Raw genomic sequence first — 18,526 nt, 5'->3', positions numbered from 1 at the left:
AGGCATTTCAAAAGCAGGAGGCTGTTTGCAAACAGCAGCAACAACAACAAGAAGCTGCATTTACATGGTGACAGAACCTTCGGTGCTTCAAACAGGCAATTGCGAGACCAAAGTTTGATGCTGAGCTGCAGAGAGATGTTAGAATCACAAAACTGGTTTTAGGTAATGTTTTGGAAGGGGGAGTGCATCGAGGGGGTAAGGTGTAGAGAGGGTATTCTTTCCAGAGAGATGGGGAATGTGTAGGGACAGGAGGAGGTTACAGAGATGGGGAGTGTGTAGGGACAGGAGGAGGTTACAGAGATGGGGAATGTGTAGCGGCAGGAGGAGGTTACACAGATGGGGAATGTGTGGGGACAGGAGGAGGTTACAGAGATGGGGAATGTGTAGGGGCAGGAGGAGGTTACAGAGATGGGGAATGTGTAGGGACAGGAGGAGGTTACAGAGACGGGGAATGTGTAGGGGCAGGAGGAGGTTACAGAGATGGGGAATGTGTAGGGGCAGGGGGAGGTTACAGAGATGGGGAGTGTGTAAGGACGGGTGGAGGTTACAGAGATGGGGAGTGTGTAAGGACGGGTGGAGGTTACAGAGATGGGGAATGTGTAGGGACAGGAGGAGGTTACAGAGATGGGGAATGTGTAGGGACAGGAGGAGGTTACAGAGATGGGGACTGTGTAGGGACAGGAGGAGGTTACAGAGATGGGGACTGTGTAGGGACAGGAGGAGGTTACAGAGATGGGGAATGTGTAGGGACAGGAGGAGGTTACAGAGATGGGGAATGTGTACGATCGGGAGGAGGTTACAGAGATGGGGAGTGTGTAAGGACGGGTGGAGGTTACAGAGATGAGGAATGTGTAGGGACAGGAGGAGGTTACAGAGATGGGGAGTGTGTAGGGACAGGAGGAGGTTACAGAGAAGGGGAGAGTGTAGGGACAGGAGGAGGTTACAGAGATGGGGAATGTGTAGGGACAGGAGGAGGTTACAGAGATGGGGAATGGGTAGGGACAGGAGGAGGTTACAGAGATGGGGAGTGTGTAGGGACAGGAGGAGGTTACAGAGATGGGGAGTGTGTAGGGACAGGAGGAGGTTACAGAGATGGGGAGTGTGTAGGGGCAGGAGGAGGTTACAGAGATGGGGAGTGTGTGGCGACAGGAGGAGGTTACAGAGATGGGGAGTGTGTGGGGACAGGAGGAGGTTACAGAGACGGGGAATGTGTAGGGACAGGAGGAGGTTACAGAGATGGGGAATGTGTAGGGACAGGAGGAGGTTACAGAGACGGGGAGTGTGTGGGGACAGGAGGAGGTTACAGAGATGGGGAATGTGTAGGGACAGGAGGAGGTTACAGAGATGGGGAATGTGTAGGGAGAGGAGGAGGTTACAGAGATGGGGAATGTGTAGGGACAGGAGGAGGTTACAGAGATGGGGAGTGTGTAGGGACAGGAGGAGGTTACAGAGATGGGGAGTGTGTAGGGACAGGAGGAGGTTACAGAGATGGGGAGTGTGTAGGGAGAGGAGGAGGTTACAGAGATGGGGAATGTGTAGGGAGAGGAGGAGGTTACAGAGATGGGGAGAGTGTAGGGGCAGGAGGAGGTTACAGAGACGGGGAGTGTGTGGGGACAGGAGGAGGTTACAGAGATGGGGAATGTGTAGGGACAGGAGGAGGTTACAGAGACGGGGAGTGTGTAGGGACAGGAGGAGGTTACAGAGATGGGGAATGTGTAGGGACAGGAGGAGGTTACAGAGATGGGGAGTGTGTAGGGGCAGGAGGAGGTTACAGAGATGGGGAATGTGTAGGGGCAGGAGGAGGTTACAGAGACGGGGAGTGTGTGGGGACAGGAGGAGGTTACAGAGATGGGGAATGTGTAGGGACAGGAGGAGGTTACAGAGATGGGGAGTGTGTAGGGGCAGGAGGAGGTTACAGAGATGGGGAGTGTGTGGGGACAGGAGGAGGTTACAGAGATGAGGAGTGTGTAGGGGCAGGAGGAGGTTACAGACATGGGGAGTGTGTAGGAACAGGAGGAGGTGACAGAGATGGGGAATGTGTAGGGACAGGAGGAGGTGACAGAGATGGGGAATGTGTGGCGACAGGAGGAGGTTACAGAGATGGGGAGAGTGTAGGGACAGGAGGAGGTGACAGAGATGGGGAGTGTGTAGGGAGAGGAGGAGGTTACAGAGATGGGGAATGTGTAGGGAGAGGAGGAGGTTACAGAGATGGGGAGTGTGTGGGGACAGGAGGAGGTTACAGAGACGGGGAGTGTGTAGGGAGAGGAGGAGGTTACAGAGATGGGGAGTGTGTAAGGACAGGAGGAGGTTACAGAGATGGGGAGTGTGTAGGGACAGGAGGAGGTTACAGAGATGGGGAATGTGTAGGGACAGGAGGAGGTTACAGAGATGGGGAATGTGTAGGGGCAGGAGGAGGTTACAGAGATGGGGAATGTGTGGGGACAGGAGGAGGTTACAGAGATGGGGAGTGTGTAGGGACAGGAGGAGGTTACAGAGATGGGGAGTGTGTAGGGACAGGAGGAGGTTACAGAGATGGGGAATGTGTAGGGACAGGAGGAGGTTACAGAGATGGGGAGTGTGTAGGGACAGGAGGAGGTTACAGAGATGGGGAATGTGTAGGGACAGGAGGAGGTTACAGAGATGGGGAATGTGTAGGGGCAGGAGGAGGTTACAGAGATGGGGAATGTGTAGGGGCAGGAGGAGGTTACAGAGATGGGGAGTGTGTAGGGACAGGAGGAGGTTACAGAGATGGGGAGTGTGTAGGGACAGGAGGAGGTTACAGAGATGGGGAATGTGTAGGGACAGGAGGAGGTTACAGAGATGGGGAATGTGTAGGGACAGGAGGAGGTTACAGAGACGGGGAGTGTGTAGGGACAGGAGGAGGTTACAGAGATGGGGAATGTGTGGGGATAGGAGGAGGTTACAGAGATGGGGAAAGTGTAGGGGCAGGAGGAGGTTACAGAGATGGGGAGTGTGTAGGGACAGGAGGAGGTTACAGAGATGGGGAATGTGTAGGGGCAGGAGGAGGTTACAGAGATGGGGAGAGTGTAGGGACAGGAGGAGGTTACAGAGATGGGGAGTGTGTAGGGAGAGGAGGAGGTTACAGAGATGGGGAATGTGTAGGGGCAGGGGAAGGTTACAGAGATACGGAATGTGTAGGGGACAGGCGGAGGTTACAGAGATGGGGAATGTGTAGGGACGGGAGGAGGTTACAGAGATGGGGAGTGTGTGGGGACGGGAGGAGGTTACAGAGATGGGGAGTGTGTGGGGACAGGAGGAGGTTACAGAGATGGGGAATGTGTGGGGACAGGAGGAGGTTACAGACATGGGGAGTGTGTAGGGGCAGGAGGAGGTTACAGAGATGGGGAATGTGTAGGGGACAGGAGGAGGTTACAGAGATGGGGAATGTGTAGGGACAGGAGGAGGTTACAGAGATGGGTAGAGTGTAGGGACAGGAGGAGGTTACAGAGATGGGGAGTGTGTAAGGAGAGGAGGAGGTTACAGAGATGGGGAGTGTGTAGGGAGAGGAGGAGGTTACAGAGATGGGGAATGTGTAGGGACAGGAGGAGGTGACAGAGATGGGAAGTGTGTAGGGAGAGGAGGAGGTTACAGAGATGGGGAGTGTGTAGGGAGAGGAGGAGGCTACAGAGATGGGGAATGTGTAGCGGCAGGAGGAGGTTACAGAGATGGGGAGTGTGTAGGGACAGGAGGAGGTTACAGAGACGGGGAGTGTGTAGGGACAAGAGGAGGTTACAGAGGTACGGAATGTGTAGGGACAGGAGGAGGTTACAGAGATGGGGAATGTGTAGGGACAGGAGGAGGTTACAGAGATGGGGAATGTGTAGGGACAGGAGGAGGTTACAGAGGTACGGAATGTGTAGGGACAGGAGGAGGTTACAGAGATGGGGAATGTGTAGGGACAGGAGGAGGTTACAGAGATGGGGAATGTGTAGGGACAGGAGGAGGTTACAGAGATGGGGAATGTGTAGGGACAGGAGGAGGTTACAGAGATGGGGAATGTGTAGGGACAGGAGGAGGTTACAGAGATGGGGAATGTGTAGGGGCAGGAGGAGGTTACAGAGATGGGGACTGTGTAGGGACAGGAGGAGGTTACAGAGATGGGGAATGTGTAGGGACAGGAGGAGGTTACAGAGATGGGGAATGTGTAGGGGCAGGAGGAGGTTACAGAGATGGGGACTGTGTAGGGACAGGAGGAGGTTACAGAGATGGGGAATGTGTAGGGGCAGGAGGAGGTTACAGAGATGGGGCGTGTGTAGGGGCAGGAGGAGGTTACAGAGATGGGGAGTGTGTAGGGACAGGAAGAGGTTACAGAGATGGGGAGTGTGTGGGGACAGGAGGAGGTTACAGAGATACGGAATGTGTAGGGGCAGGAGGAGGTTACAGAGATGGGGAGTGTGTGGGGACAGGAGGAGGTAACAGAGATACGGAATGTGTAGCGGCAGGAGGAGGTTACAGAGATGGGGAGTGTGTAGGGACAGGAGGAGGTTACAGAGATGGGGAGAGTGTAGGGACAGGAGGAGGTTACAGAGATGGGGAGTGTGTGGGGACAGGAGGAGGTTACAGAGATGGGGAATGTGTAGGGACAGGAGGAGGTTACAGAGATGGGGAGTGTGTAGGGACAGGAGGAGGTTACAGAGATGGGGAATGTGTAGGGACAGGAGGAGGTTACAGAGATGGGGAATGTGTAGGGACAGGAGGAGGTTACAGAGATGGGGAATGTGTAGGGACAGGAGGAGGTTACAGAGATGGGGAATGTGTAGGGACAGGAGGAGGTTACAGAGATGGGGAATGTGTGGGTACAGGAGGAGGTTACAGAGATGGGGAATGTGTAGGGACAGGAGGAGGTTACAGAGATGGGGAGTGTGTAGGGGCAGGAGGAGGTTACAGAGATGGGGAGTGTGTAGGGGCAGGAGGAGGTTACAGAGATGGGGAATGTGTAGGGACAGGAGGAGGTTACAGAGGTACGGAATGTGTAGGGACAGGAGGAGGTTACAGAGATGGGGAATGTGTAGGGGCAGGAGGAGGTTACAGAGATGGGGAATGTGTAGGGGCAGGAGGAGGTTACAGAGATGGGGAATGTGTAGGGACAGGAGGAGGTTACAGAGATGGGGAGTGTGTAGGGGCAGGAGGAGGTTACAGAGATGGGGAGTGTGTAGGGGCAGGAGGAGGTTACAGAGATGGGGAATGTGTAGGGACAGGAGGAGGTTACAGAGATGGGGACTGTGTAGGGACAGGAGGAGGTTACAGAGATGGGGAATGTGTAGGGACAGGAGGAGGTTACAGAGATGGGGAGTGTGTAGGGACAGGAGGAGGTTACAGAGACGGGGTGTGTGTAGGGACAGGAGGAGGCTACAGAGATGGGGAGAGTGTAGGGGCAGGAGGAGGTGACAGAGATGGGGAATGTGTGGGGACAGGAGGAGGTTACAGAGATGGGGAGTGTGTGGGGACAGGAGGAGGTTACAGAGATACGGAATGTGTAGGGGCAGGAGGAGGTTACAGAGATGGGGAATGTGTAGGGACAGGAGGAGGTTACAGAGATGGGGAGTGTGTGGGGACAGGAGGAGGTTACAGAGATGGGGAATGTGTAGGGACAGGAGGAGGTGACAGAGATGGGGAGAGTGTAGGGACAGGAGGAGGTTACAGAGATGGGGAGTGTGTAGGGGACAGGAGGAGGTTACAGAGATGGGGAGTGTGTAGGGGCAGGAGGAGGTTACAGAGATGGGGAGTGTGTAGGGGCAGGAGGAGGTTACAGAGATGGGGAATGTGTGGGGACAGGAGGAGGTTACAGAGATGGGGAATGTGTAGGGACAGGAGGAGGTTACAGAGATGGGGAATGTGTAGGGGCAGGAGGAGGTTACAGAGATGGGGAATGTGTAGGGACAGGAGGAGGTTACAGAGGTACGGAATGTGTAGGGGCAGGAGGAGGTTACAGAGATGGGGAATGTGTAGGGACAGGAGGAGGTTACAGAGGTACGGAATGTGTAGGGGCAGGAGGAGGTTACAGAGATGGGGAATGAGTAGGGACAGGAGGAGGTTACAGAGACGGGGAATGTGTAGGGACAGGAGGAGGTTACAGAGATGGGGAATGAGTAGGGACAGGAGGAGGTTACAGAGATGGGGAATGTTTAGGGACAGGAGGAGGTTACAGAGATGGGGAGAGTGTAGGGACAGGAGGAGGTTACAGAGATGGGGAGTGTGTCAGGACAGGAGGAGCTTACAGAGATGGGGAGAGTGTAGGGACAGGAGGAGGTTACAGAGATGGGGAATGTGTAGGGACAGGAGGAGGTTACAGAGATGGGGAGTGTGTCAGGACAGGAGGAGGTTACAGAGATGGGGAGTGTGTCAGGACAGGAGGAGGTTACAGAGATGGGGAATGTGTAGGGACAGGAGGAGGTGGCAGAGACGGGGAGTGTGTCAGGACAGGAGGAGGTTACAGAGACGGGGAGTGTGTAGGGACAGGAGGAGGTTACAGAGATGGGGAGTGTGTAGGGACAGGAGGAGGTTACAGAGATGGGGAATGTGTAGGGGCAGGAGGAGGTTACAGAGATGGGGAGTGTGTAGGGACAGGAGGAGGTTACAGAGATGGGGAATGTGTAGGGGCAGGAGGAGGTTACAGAGATGGGGAGTGTGTAGGGACAGGAGGAGGTTACAGAGATGGGGAGTGTTTCAGGACAGGAGGAGGTTACAGAGATGGGGAATGTGTAGGGGCAGGAGGAGGTTACAGAGATGGGGAGTGTGTAGGGACAGGAGGAGGTTACAGAGATGGGGAATGTGTAGGGACAGGAGGAGGTGACAGAGACGGGGCGTGTGTAGGGACAGGAGGAGGTGACAGAGATGGGGAGTGTGTGGGGACAGGAGGAGGTGACAAAGATGGGGAGTGTGTGGGGACAGGAGGAGGTGACAGAGATGGGGAGTGTGTAGGGATAGGAGGAGGTTACAGAGATGGGGAATGTGTAGGGACAGGAGGAGGTGACAGAGATGGGGAGTGTGTAGGGGTAGGAGGAGGTTACAGAGACGGGGAGTGTGTAGGGGACAGGAGGAGGTTACAGAGACGGGGAGTGTGTGGGGATAGGAGGAGGTTACAGAGATGGGGAGTGTGTCGCGGCAGGAGGAGGTTACAGAGATGGGGAGTGTGTGGGGACAGGAGGAGGTTACAGAGATGGGGAATGTGTAGGGGACAGGAGGAGGTTACAGAGATGGGGAGAGTGTAGGGACAGGAGGAGGTTACAGAGATGGGGAGTGTGTGGCGACAGGAGGAGGTTACAGAGATGGGGAGAGTGTAGGGACAGGAGGAGGTTACAGAGATGGGGAGTGTGTGGCGACAGGAGGAGGTTACAGAGACGGGGAGTGTGTGGGGATAGGAGGAGGTTACAGAGATGGGGAGTGTGTAGGGACAGGAGGAGGTTACAGAGATGGGGAGTGTGTAGGGGCAGGAGGACGTTACAGAGATGGGGAATGTGTAGGGGCAGGAGGAGGTTACACAGATGGGGAATGTGTAGGGACAGGAGGAGGTTACAGAGACGGGGAATGTGTAGGGGCAGGGGGAGGTTACAGAGATGGGGAATGTGTAGGGGCAGGGGGAGGTTACAGAGATGGGGAATGTGTAGGGGCAGGAGGAGGTTACAGAGATGGGGAATGTGTAGGGACAGGAGGAGGTTACAGAGATGGGGAGTGTGTAGGGACAGGAGGAGGTTACAGAGATGGGGAATGTGTAGGGACAGGAGGAGGTTACAGAGATGGGGAATGTGTAGGGACAGGAGGAGGTTACAGAGATGGGGAATGTGTAGGGACAGGAGGAGGTTACAGAGATGGGGAGTGTGTAGGGACAGGAGGAGGTTACAGAGATCGGGAGTGTGTAGGGACAGGAGGAGGTTACAGAGACACGGAATGTGTAGGGGCAGGAGGAGGTTACAGAGATGGGGAATGTGTGGGGACAGGAGGAGGTTACAGAGATCGGGAGTGTGTCGGGGCAGGAGGAGGTTACAGAGATGGGGAGTGTGTCGGGGCAGGAGGAGGTTATAGAGATACGGAATGTGTAGGGGCAGGAGGAGGTTACAGAGATGGGGAATATGTAGGGACGGCAGGAGGTTACAGAGATGGGGAGAGTGTAGTGGCAGGAGGAGGTTACAGAGATGGGGAGAGTGTAGGGGCAGGAGGAGGTTACAGAGATGGGGAGTGTGTAGGGTCAGGAGGAGGTTACAGAGATGGGGAATGTGTAGGGACAGGAGGAGGTTACAGAGATGGGGAATGTGTAGGGACAGGAGGAGGTTACAGAGATGGGGAGTGTGTGGGGACAGGAGGAGGTTACAGAGACGGGGAATGTGTAGGGACAGGAGGAGGTTACAGAGATGGGGAGTGTGTAGGGGCAGGAGGAGGTTACAGAGATGGGGAGTGTGTAGGGACAGGAGGAGGTTACAGAGATGGGGAGAGTGTAGGGACAGGAGGAGGTTACAGAGATGGGGAGTGTGTAGGGACAGGAGGAGGTTACAGAGATGGGGAGTGTGTGGGGACAGGAGGAGGTTACAGAGACGGGGAATGTGTAGGGACAGGAGGAGGTTACAGAGATGGGGAGTGTGTAGGGGCAGGAGGAGGTTACAGAGATGGGGAGTGTGTAGGGACAGGAGGAGGTTACAGAGATGGGGAGAGTGTAGGGACAGGAGGAGGTTACAGAGATGGGGAATGTGTAGGGACAGGAGGAGGTTACAGAGATGGGGAGTGTGTGGGGACAGGAGGAGGTGACAGAGATGGGGAGTGTGTAGGGACAGGAGGAGGTTACAGAGATGGGGAATGTGTAGGGACAGGAGGAGGTTACAGAGATGGGGAGTGTGTGGGGACAGGAGGAGGTTACAGAGATGGGGAATGTGTAGGGACAGGAGGAGGTTACAGAGATGGGGAGTGTGTGGGTACAGGAGGAGGTTACAGAGATGGGGAATGTGTAGGGACAGGAGGAGGTTACAGAGATGGGGAATGTGTAGGGACAGGAGGAGGTTACAGAGATGGGGAGAGTGTAGGGACAGGAGGAGGTTACAGAGATGGGGAATGTGTAGGGACAGGAGGAGGTTACAGAGACGGGGAGTGTGTAGGGGCAGGAGGAGGTTACAGAGATGGGGAATGTGTAGGGACAGGAGGAGGTTACAGAGATGGGGAATGTGTAGGGACAGGAGGAGGTTACAGAGATGGGGAGTGTGTAGGGGCAGGAGGAGGTTACAGAGATGGGGAGTGTGTCGCGGCAGGAGGAGGTTACGGAGATGGGAATATGTAGGGACAGGCGGAGGTTACAGAGATGCGGAATGTGTAGGAACAGGAGGAGGTTACAGAGATGGGGAGAATGTAGGGACAGGAGGAGGTTACGTAGATGGGGAGTGTGTAGGGACAGGAGGAGGTTACAGAGATGGGGAATGTGTAGGGACAGGAGGAGGTTACAGAGATGGGGAATGTGTAGGGAGAGGAGGAGGTTACAGAGATGGGGAATGTGTAGGGACAGGAGGAGGTTACAGAGATGGGGAGTGTGTAGGGACAGGAGGAGGTTACAGAGATGGGGAATGTGTGGGGACAGGAGAAGGTTACAGAGACGGGGACTGTTTGGGGACAGGAGGAGGTTACAGAGATGGGGAATGTGTAGGGACAGGAAGAAGTTACAGAGATGGGGAATGTGTGGGGACAGGAGAAGGTTACAGAGACGGGGACTGTTTGGGGACAGGAGGAGGTTACAGAGATGGGGAATGTGTAGGGACAGGAGGAGGTTACAGAGATGGGGAATGTGTAGGGGCAGGAGGAGGTTACAGAGATGGGGAGTGTGTAGGGACAGGAGGAGGTTACAGAGATGGGGAGTGTGTAGGGACAGGAGGAGGTTACAGAGATGGGGAATGTGTAGGGACAGGAGGAGGTTACAGAGATGGGGAATGTGTAGGGGCAGGAGGAGGTTACAGAGATGGGGAATGTGTGGGGACAGGAGGAGGTTACAGAGATGGGGAGTGTGTAGGGACAGGAGGAGGTTACAGAGATGGGGAGTGTGTAGGGACAGGAGGAGGTTACAGAGATGGGGAATGTGTAGGGACAGGAGGAGGTTACAGAGATGGGGAGTGTGTAGGGACAGGAGGAGGTTACAGAGATGGGGAATGTGTAGGGACAGGAGGAGGTTACAGAGATGGGGAATGTGTAGGGGCAGGAGGAGGTTACAGAGATGGGGAATGTGTAGGGGCAGGAGGAGGTTACAGAGATGGGGAGTGTGTAGGGACAGGAAGAGGTTACAAAAATGGGTCAGTCTGAAGTTACAGTCCAGAGATTGATGCTGATCCTGCAACACTATCCAGTTCTCTTTCATAGCAGCCCACCATTCCCCCTGAACTTCACACAGAGATGTGAGCATAAGAGGTACAGTTATTAAGTTTGCAGATGACAACAAAATTGGAGGTGTAGTGGACAGCGAAGAAGTTTACCTCAGATCACAACAGAATCTGGACCAGATGGGCCAATGGGCTGTGAAGTGGCAGATGGAGTTTAATTCAGATAAATACGAGGTGCTGCATTTTGGGAAAGCAACTCTCAGCAGGACATATACACTTCATTGTAAGGTCCGAGGAAATGTTGTTGAACAAAGAGACCTTGGAGTGCAGGTTCATAGCTCCTTGAAAGTGGAGTCGCAGGTAGATAGGATAGTGAAGAAGGTGTTTGGTATGCTTTCCTTTATTGGTTAGCGTATTGAGTACAGGAGTTGGGAGGTCATGTTGCGGCTGTACAGGACATTGGTTAGGCCACTGTTGGAATATTGCATGCAATTCTGGTCTCCTTCCTATCGGAAATATGTTGTGAAACCTGAAAGGGTTCAGAAATGATTTACAAGGATGTTGCCAGGGTTGGAGGATTTGAGCTATAGAGAGAGGCTGACCAGGCTAGGACTGTTTTCCCTGGAGCGTCGGAGGCTGAGGGGTGACCTTATAGAGGTTTACAAAATTGAGGGGCATGGATAGAGTAAATAGGCAAAGTCTTTTACCTGGGGTGGGGGAGGGCATAGGTTTAGGGTGAGAGGGGAAGATATAAAAGAGACCTAAGGGGCAACTTTTTCATGCAGAGGGTGGTGCATGTATAGAATGAGCTGCCAGAGGAAGTGGTGGAGGCTGGTACAATTGCAACATTGAAAAGGTATTTGGATGGGTATATGAATAGGAAGGGTTTGGAGGGATATGGGCCGGGTCCTGACAGGTGGGACTAGATCGGGTTGGGATATCTGGTTGGCATGAATGGGTTGGACCGAAGATTCTGTTTCTATGCTGTACATCTCTATGACTCTATGAATCTATGACTTGAAGCTGCTAGGTTCACTGTGTTCTAGTTGCTGGGAAGGGAAGACTTAGCAAAAGAGACAGATAATGAAGACAAATGGGAAAGGAATCAGAGTTGAAGAGGAGAACTTGTTTTTTCTGCAGCGAGGTATTACAATGTATAATCGCTTTTAGAATTCGTTCATAAGGTGTGGGCATCGCTGGGCTAAGCCAGTATTTATTGTTCGTCCCCACTTGACCTTGAGGAGGCATTAGTGAGCTGCTTTCTTGAACCATTGCAGTCCTTGTGAAATATAAGGACCCCCACAGTCCAGATCAGGAGAGAGTTCCAGGATTTTGAGCCAGCAACATTGAAAAAATGGCGATATATTTCCAAGTCAGGATAGTGAATGGCTTGGAGGGGAGCTAAAAGGTTGGTTGATACAGTGTTGATCATATTCAAAAGCAAATGGGACAAGTATAAGAAGGAGAAGGAACTGCAGGTCTATGGGCCAGCAGAGGAAAACAAGGTGAATTGGATAGTTGTTGCATAATGGCCTGAATTGCTTCCTCTGTGCTGGAGGATCCTATAAAGTTGTGCATTTGACTTAACACAGATTAGCTACAGATTATGTTCCTCTTTATTAGTTGCCTCTTAGCCCATGGGTCCTTCATATGTGGCCCCAGACTATTTGTCTTTGCGACAGAACAGTCAGTTTGTTTCTTCATTGGAAAGCAGGGAGGAGACTGGCTGTCTTCTCCCATATCCCCGGACAATCCAGAAAATGCCTCAGTTGGACATAAGCAGGCAGCACGAAATCTTTCTTTCAGAATTAGAATTCTTTCAGAAAATAATATTTTAGGATACAATATATGAGTAATTAGAGACATGTTTGGGACGGGCAAGAAGCTTTGTGCCTAAGGCTCCCAGAATTCTCCAGCACTGGGCCTTTCCTCATTCGGTTTGTTATCCACTGATAGGAATTGATCATTTTCATCAGTTAGAAGTTCCATTTTCGTTGCACTGTCAGAACTCCAAAATGGAAACTACAAACAGCGTGGACTGTGGTCTTTTCCTCATCCCGCAATCCCAATAGGGGAGATGGTGGCCTGGTGGATATTGTCACTAGACTATTAGGCTAGAGGCCCAGATAATGTCCTTGGGAACCTAAGTTCAAATCCTGCGATGGTGGAATTTGAATTCAAAACATCAAAATAAATCTGGGGATTAAAAGTCTAAGAATGACTGTGAAGCTGTTGCCCACTATTAGCCCATCTGGTTTACTAATGCCCTTCAGGGAAGGAAATCTACCATCCTTATCTGGTCTAGCCTACATGTGACTCCAGATTAGAGTGGTGTGGAAAAGCACAGCAGGTCAGGCAGCATCCGAGGAGCAGGAAAATTGACGTTTCGGGCAAAATCCCTACATCAGGAATAGAGGCAGGGAGCCTCCAGGGTGGAGAGATAAATGGGAGGGGGTGTGGGACTGGGGAGAAGGTAGCAAAGCATACAATAGGTGGATGGAGGTGGGGATGAAGGTGATAGGTCAGAGAGGAGGGTGGGGGAAGGTAGCCAAGAGTACAATGGGTGGATGGGGTTGGGAATGAAGGTGATAGGTCAGAGAGGAGGGTGGGGGAAGGTAGCAAAGAGGCAGTGCTTCAGGGCAGAGGAGCTGACCTGGGGGTTGCAGTGAGAGAGAGATTCATTGAGATTCTTATGGAGAGAGGAGGAGAACTTCATTCCTGATAAAGGGCTTTTAGATTCATAGAGTCATAGAGATGTACAGCATGGAAACAGACCCTTCAGTCCAACCTGTCCATGCCGACCAGATATCCCAACCCAATCTAGTCCCACCTGCCGGCACCTGGCCCATATCCCTCCAAACTCTTCCTATTCATGTACCCATCCAAATGCCTCTTAAATGTTGCAATTGTACCAGTCTCCACCACTTCCTCTGGCAGCTCTCTCACACCACCTTACGTCAATTGCACATCACTTTAAATCCATGCCCTCTCATTCTTGTTCCTTTTAAGAGTGGGAATAGCTTCTTGCTGTCTAATATTTCCAGCTCACTCATGATTTTAAAATCCTCCATCAAATATCCTCTCAGCTTTCTTCTTTCCAAGAAAAGTCCCAACTTCTTCATTCCATCCTCGACACTGAAGTTTCTCATTCCTGGAGACATCCTTGTAAATGAGACTGAGGAGGTTGATGCATTATACCTGATGAAGGGCTTTTGCCCGAAACATCGATTTCAAAGCTCCTTGGATGCTGCCTGAACAGCTGTGCTCTTCCAGCACCACTAATCCAGTATTAATGAGCTTTGTCATTTTAAAAATCTATCTCAGCCTTGAATGTACTCAATGACCCAGCCTTGACTGCCCTCGGTGGGATAGGATTCCATGGATTCAAAGAGGTAAGAAATTCCTCCTCATCCACTCATCTGTATCTTTTTTTAAGAGACAGTATCCCTTTCCTTTGAATTTGTTCAATTTTGTATCACCTACTTCAGACTCCTTCACAAACACGATAGTGGTCCCAGAAGGTGACATTCTCTTGACAACTTCCATGACCACTCACTCTGTTACTATGGAAACTCAGATGGCTGCCATCTTGGTTCTCACCCACCTTATTAGTTGGCATGGTGGCACAGTGGTTAGCACTGCTGTCTCACAGCACCAGAGACCCGGATTCGATTCCTGCCTCAGGCGGCTCAGTGTGTGGAGTTTGCACATTCTCCCTGTGTCTGCGTGGGTTTCCTCCAGGTGCTCTGGTTTCCACCCACAATCCAAAAATGTGCAGGTTAGGTGAACTGGCCATGCTAAATTGTCTGTAGTGTTAGGTGAAGGGGTAAATGTCGGGGGGTGGGTTGCGTTTCAGTGGGTTGGTGTGGACTTGTTGGGCCGAAGGGCCTGTTTCCACACTGTAAGTAATCTAATCTTAACGGGAGTCCCCAAATTCTTATGCCAGTCCTATTTATACAGTCATAGGGTCTTGGAGATGTACAGCGTGGAAACGAACCCTTTGGTCCAACTCGTCCATGCTGACCAGATATCCTAAATTAATCTAGTCCCGTGCGGAAGGGGCATGGGGCAGACTGAGAGCCTGAAGGGGCATAAGGGCGGGCTGCCTTATGGCTGGAAGGTGGGCGGGGTGGGTGGTTTGCTGGGGTGTCTGGGATTTATGCACTGTTTCATTGCTTGTTTGATTGGACTGTTTTGTATGTAGTTGCGTTTACTGTTTCCTTTTTGACAAGATAAGGTGGGATTTGGGGTTGGTCCTCATTTCCCTGTGAACTGGTCAGACGGTGGGGTTTGGGATTTTGCTTTGCTGCCCCTTTCCCCTGTAAATCACTGTTTCTTGTGAACTGCTGCTTATTGTTTGTTGTTAACTGCTAGTCTCATTTGCCAGCACTTGGCCCATATCCCTCTAAACTCTTCCTATTCATATACCCATCCAGATGTCTTTTAAATGTTGTAATTGTACCAGCCTCCACCACTTCCTCTGGCAGCTCATTCCATACACGTTCCACCCCCTGCGTAAAAGAGCTGCCTATTAGGTCCCTTTTAAATGTTTCCCCTCTCACCATAAACCTATGCCCTCCAGTTCTGGTCTCCCCACCTTGGGGAAAAGACCTTGTGTATTTATCCTATCCATGCCCTTCATGATTTTATAAACCTTTTTAAGGTCATCCCTCAGCCTCTGACGTTTTCATCCGAAGACACGTCATTGCTGAGGACAACGTGCCTGTCAACTCCAACACTGCCCATGTTAGTGCCACCCAGCCAGCCAGACTGGATTAGCCTGGCCCATGCTGAGATGGTACTAGCCTAGGTATAAAAATGCCCAGAGCTGCTGAGGATAGCAAATGTGGTTCCCTTGTTCAAGAAGGGGAGTAGGGATAACCCTAGTAACTATAAGCCGGTGAGTCTCACTTCTGTTGTGGGCAAAGTCTTAGAGAGAATTGTAAGGGATAGGATTTATGAACACCTGGATAGGAATAATGTGATCAAGGATAGTCAGCATGGTTTTGTGAAGGGCAGGTCATGTCCCACAAACCTTATTGAATTCTTTGAGAAGGTGACTAAGGAGGTGGATGAGGGTAAAGCGGTGGATGTGGTGTATATGGATTTTAGTAAGGCGTTTGATAAGGTTCCCCATGGTAGGCTACTGCAAAAAATACGGAGGTATGGCATTGAGGGTGAGTTGGAGGTTTGGATTAGGAATTGGCTGGCTGGGAGAAGACAGAGGGTAGTAGTTGATGGTAAAGGTTCATCTTAGAGTGCAGTTACTCGTGGTGTTCCGCAAGGATCTGTTTTGGGACCATTGCTGTTTGTCATTTTTATAAATGACCTGGAGGAGGGGCTAGAAGGTTGGGTGAGCAAGTTTGCGGATGATACGAAAGTCGGTGGAGTTGTTGACAGTGCGGAAGGATGTGGCAGGTTACAGCGGGATATAGATAAGCTGCAGAGCTGGACAGAAAGGTGGCAAATTGAGTTCAATGTAGGTAAGTGTGAGGTGATTCACTTTGGTATGAGTAACAAAAAGATAGAGTACTGGGCTAATGGTCGGATACTTGGTAGTGTGGATGAGCAGAGGGATCTTGGTGTCCATGTACACAGATCTCTGAAAGTTGCCACCCTGGTAAATAGTGCGGTGAAGAAGGCATATGGCGTACTGGCTTTTATTGGTAGAGGAATTGAGTTCCGGAGTCCTGAGGTCATGTTGCAGTTATATAGGACTCTGGTGCGGCCGCATCTGGAGTATTGTGTGCAGTTTTGGTCACCATACTATAGGAAGGATGTGGAGGCACTGGAACGGGTGCAGAGGAAGTTTACCAGGATGTTGCCTGGTATGGTAGGAAGATCCTATGAGGAAAGGCTGAGGCACTTGGGGCTGTTTTCATTGGAGAAAAGAAGGTTTAGGGGTGACTTGATAGAGGTGTACAAGATGATTAGGGGTTTAGATAAGGTTGACCATGAGAACCTTTTTCCACGTATGGAGTCAGCTATTACGAGAGGGCATAGCTTTAAATTAAGGGGTGGTAGGTATAGGAGAGATGTTAGGGGTAGATTCTTTACTCAGCGAGTCGTGAGTTCATGGAATGCCCTGCCAGTAGCAGTGGTGGACTCTCCCTCTTTATGGGCATTTAAACGGGCATTGGATAGGCATATGGAGGATAGTGGGCTAGTGTAGGTTAGGTGGGCTTGGATCGGCGCAACATCGAGGGCCAAAGGCTTATACTGTGCTGTATTTTTCTATGTTCTATGTTCTATGTTCTATGAGATTGCTCTAGCCCATTCACGTCAACGCTACAGTCAAGAAAGGCTACCTAATGCCTCTACTTTCTCATAAGGCTAAAGAACACTGCCCAGTCCATCACACAAACCAGCCTTCCCTCCGTTGTCTCTGCCCATTCTCCCTGCTACCTCAGGAAAGCAGTTAACCTTATCAAAGACCTCTCTCACCCCAGTCATTCCCTCTTCCAGCACCCTCCATTGGGCAGAACATACAAAAGTTTGAAACACATGCGAACAGATTCAAGAACAGTTCTTTCCCCATTGTTATCAGACTTATGAACCTCTCATATATTAGAGCTGATCTTTCTCTGCACCCTCCCTGTAGCTGTAACACGATATTCTCCATCCTGTTCTATTACCCTGATGTACTTATATAAGGTATGATTTGCCTGGATAGCACATAAAACAATACTTTTCACTGTATTTCGGTACATGTGACAATAATAAATCAAGTCTAATCAGATTGCCCTTGTTAAACATCTGAAGTCTCCTTAATGGGAGCTCAGCCATCTTCCAGGCAGCAGCTGGTGGGAAGTTAAATTCACATGAAGAACTCTTCAGCAACTATACGGCCCGCTTAAAGGGCTCCCCATCTACTTCCTCCCGGATTCCTGACTGCATTGTACTTGGGGTGGGAGGAGGTACTCAAAAATGAAATCTTATTCATTCGCCAACACCTTACATTTCTATTGACTCTTGACACCTACCTTCAGTGAAACATTCGTCCGGATCCACAGCTTCCTCTGTGTGCTCCGAAACGTGCTCGTCCTCATCGCCTTTGCTCCTCATGTCCACTGTACTGGCTTCAGAACAACTGGTCAGGTCATCCATCTTCTGCAGAGGGAAGACAAACACACGTTAGGCTGGTCTATCACCCACCAACAGGAGTTCAGTGATATCCTTCTGAGACACTGCAAGAGCTCTGATAAAACCTGACGCGTAACACGGTTATCGACCCATTGGATGAAATGACTGGTTGCTACACCTCACACTCTATCCAATGTCATTACACGTAACTGTTTGTATTGAGGTGGGATGCATTCATTCATGGGATGTGGGCATCATTGGCTAGGTCAGCATTTATTAGAAGGCATTCAAGAGTCAACTGCATGGCTGTGGGTCCTGAGTCACGTGCAGCCCAGATCAGGAAAAGGGGGCAGTGTCCTTCCCTGAAGGGCATTAATAAAACAGATGGATCAGCAATTGGCAACAGTATGGTCATCATTATACCTTTCATTCCAGATTTTTATTAGATTCCAATTGCACCATCTGCCATGGCAGGATTTGAACCTCGGGTCTCCAGAACATTACCTGGGTCTCTGGGCAATAATCCCGGAATAATACCATTATTTCAGTCTATGTTTGTTATGAGCACAATGCAATGCCCATGTCCCATGAAAGCATTAAAATATTTTTAAAAACCTTACAGAAAACAGCTGTTCATTGCCACATTGCAACAGTGATTCTCTCCCAACATACTTCACTGGCGTCTATTAATGGAACATTTTTTAATGAATTGGCTGCAGAATATTTGGATTGCAGAAGGTGCTACAGAAATGCAAATCTGTCCTTCCTTTCACTGAATGGAACCTTTCCCCTTCAACGGCAAGAACTCCATCGAGACAAAATCAATGGAGGGATAATCAATTACTGACAACAGTCATGCACTCATGGAGCTCAGAAAGACGCAGTATGTGTTGAGGGATGTGGCAGTCTAATGAGCAGACAATAGGATAAGAAAAGTAATGATTAGAGCTCTTCAGAGCTGATTGACCCTTAACCCATCCCCAGCCTTCTGTGATTGATTCTATTTTCAGAACAGCACTGATTGCAGACAACATGGTCAATGGATTTTACCGGTCTGTTTGTTGTGTGGCACACAACACTTTTCATCAAGGGTTGTTCCAACGTCAGATCCAGGTGAGTCAACACTTCCATCCGCT

The 18,526-nt window shown here is 50.9% G+C and overlaps 1 protein-coding gene across 3 annotated transcripts in view; it reads right to left on the bottom strand.

The window, feature by feature from the left end:
• The window catches only part of scn5lab (sodium channel, voltage gated, type V-like, alpha b), a 501,419-nt gene that overhangs the window by 105,741 nt on the left and 377,152 nt on the right, over positions 1–18,526 (bottom strand). For all 3 annotated transcript variants that reach the window (XM_072576302.1, XM_072576305.1, XM_072576304.1), the window contains exon 19: positions 17,291–17,417. In XM_072576302.1, the coding sequence (XP_072432403.1) occupies positions 17,291–17,417 (127 nt within the window). The remainder of the gene's footprint in view (positions 1–17,290; positions 17,418–18,526) is intronic.

This window comes from Chiloscyllium punctatum, chromosome 8 (assembly GCF_047496795.1).
Source record: "Chiloscyllium punctatum isolate Juve2018m chromosome 8, sChiPun1.3, whole genome shotgun sequence".
NCBI lineage: Eukaryota > Metazoa > Chordata > Chondrichthyes > Orectolobiformes > Hemiscylliidae > Chiloscyllium > Chiloscyllium punctatum.
This window is presented reverse-complemented; position numbering and strand designations above follow the sequence as displayed.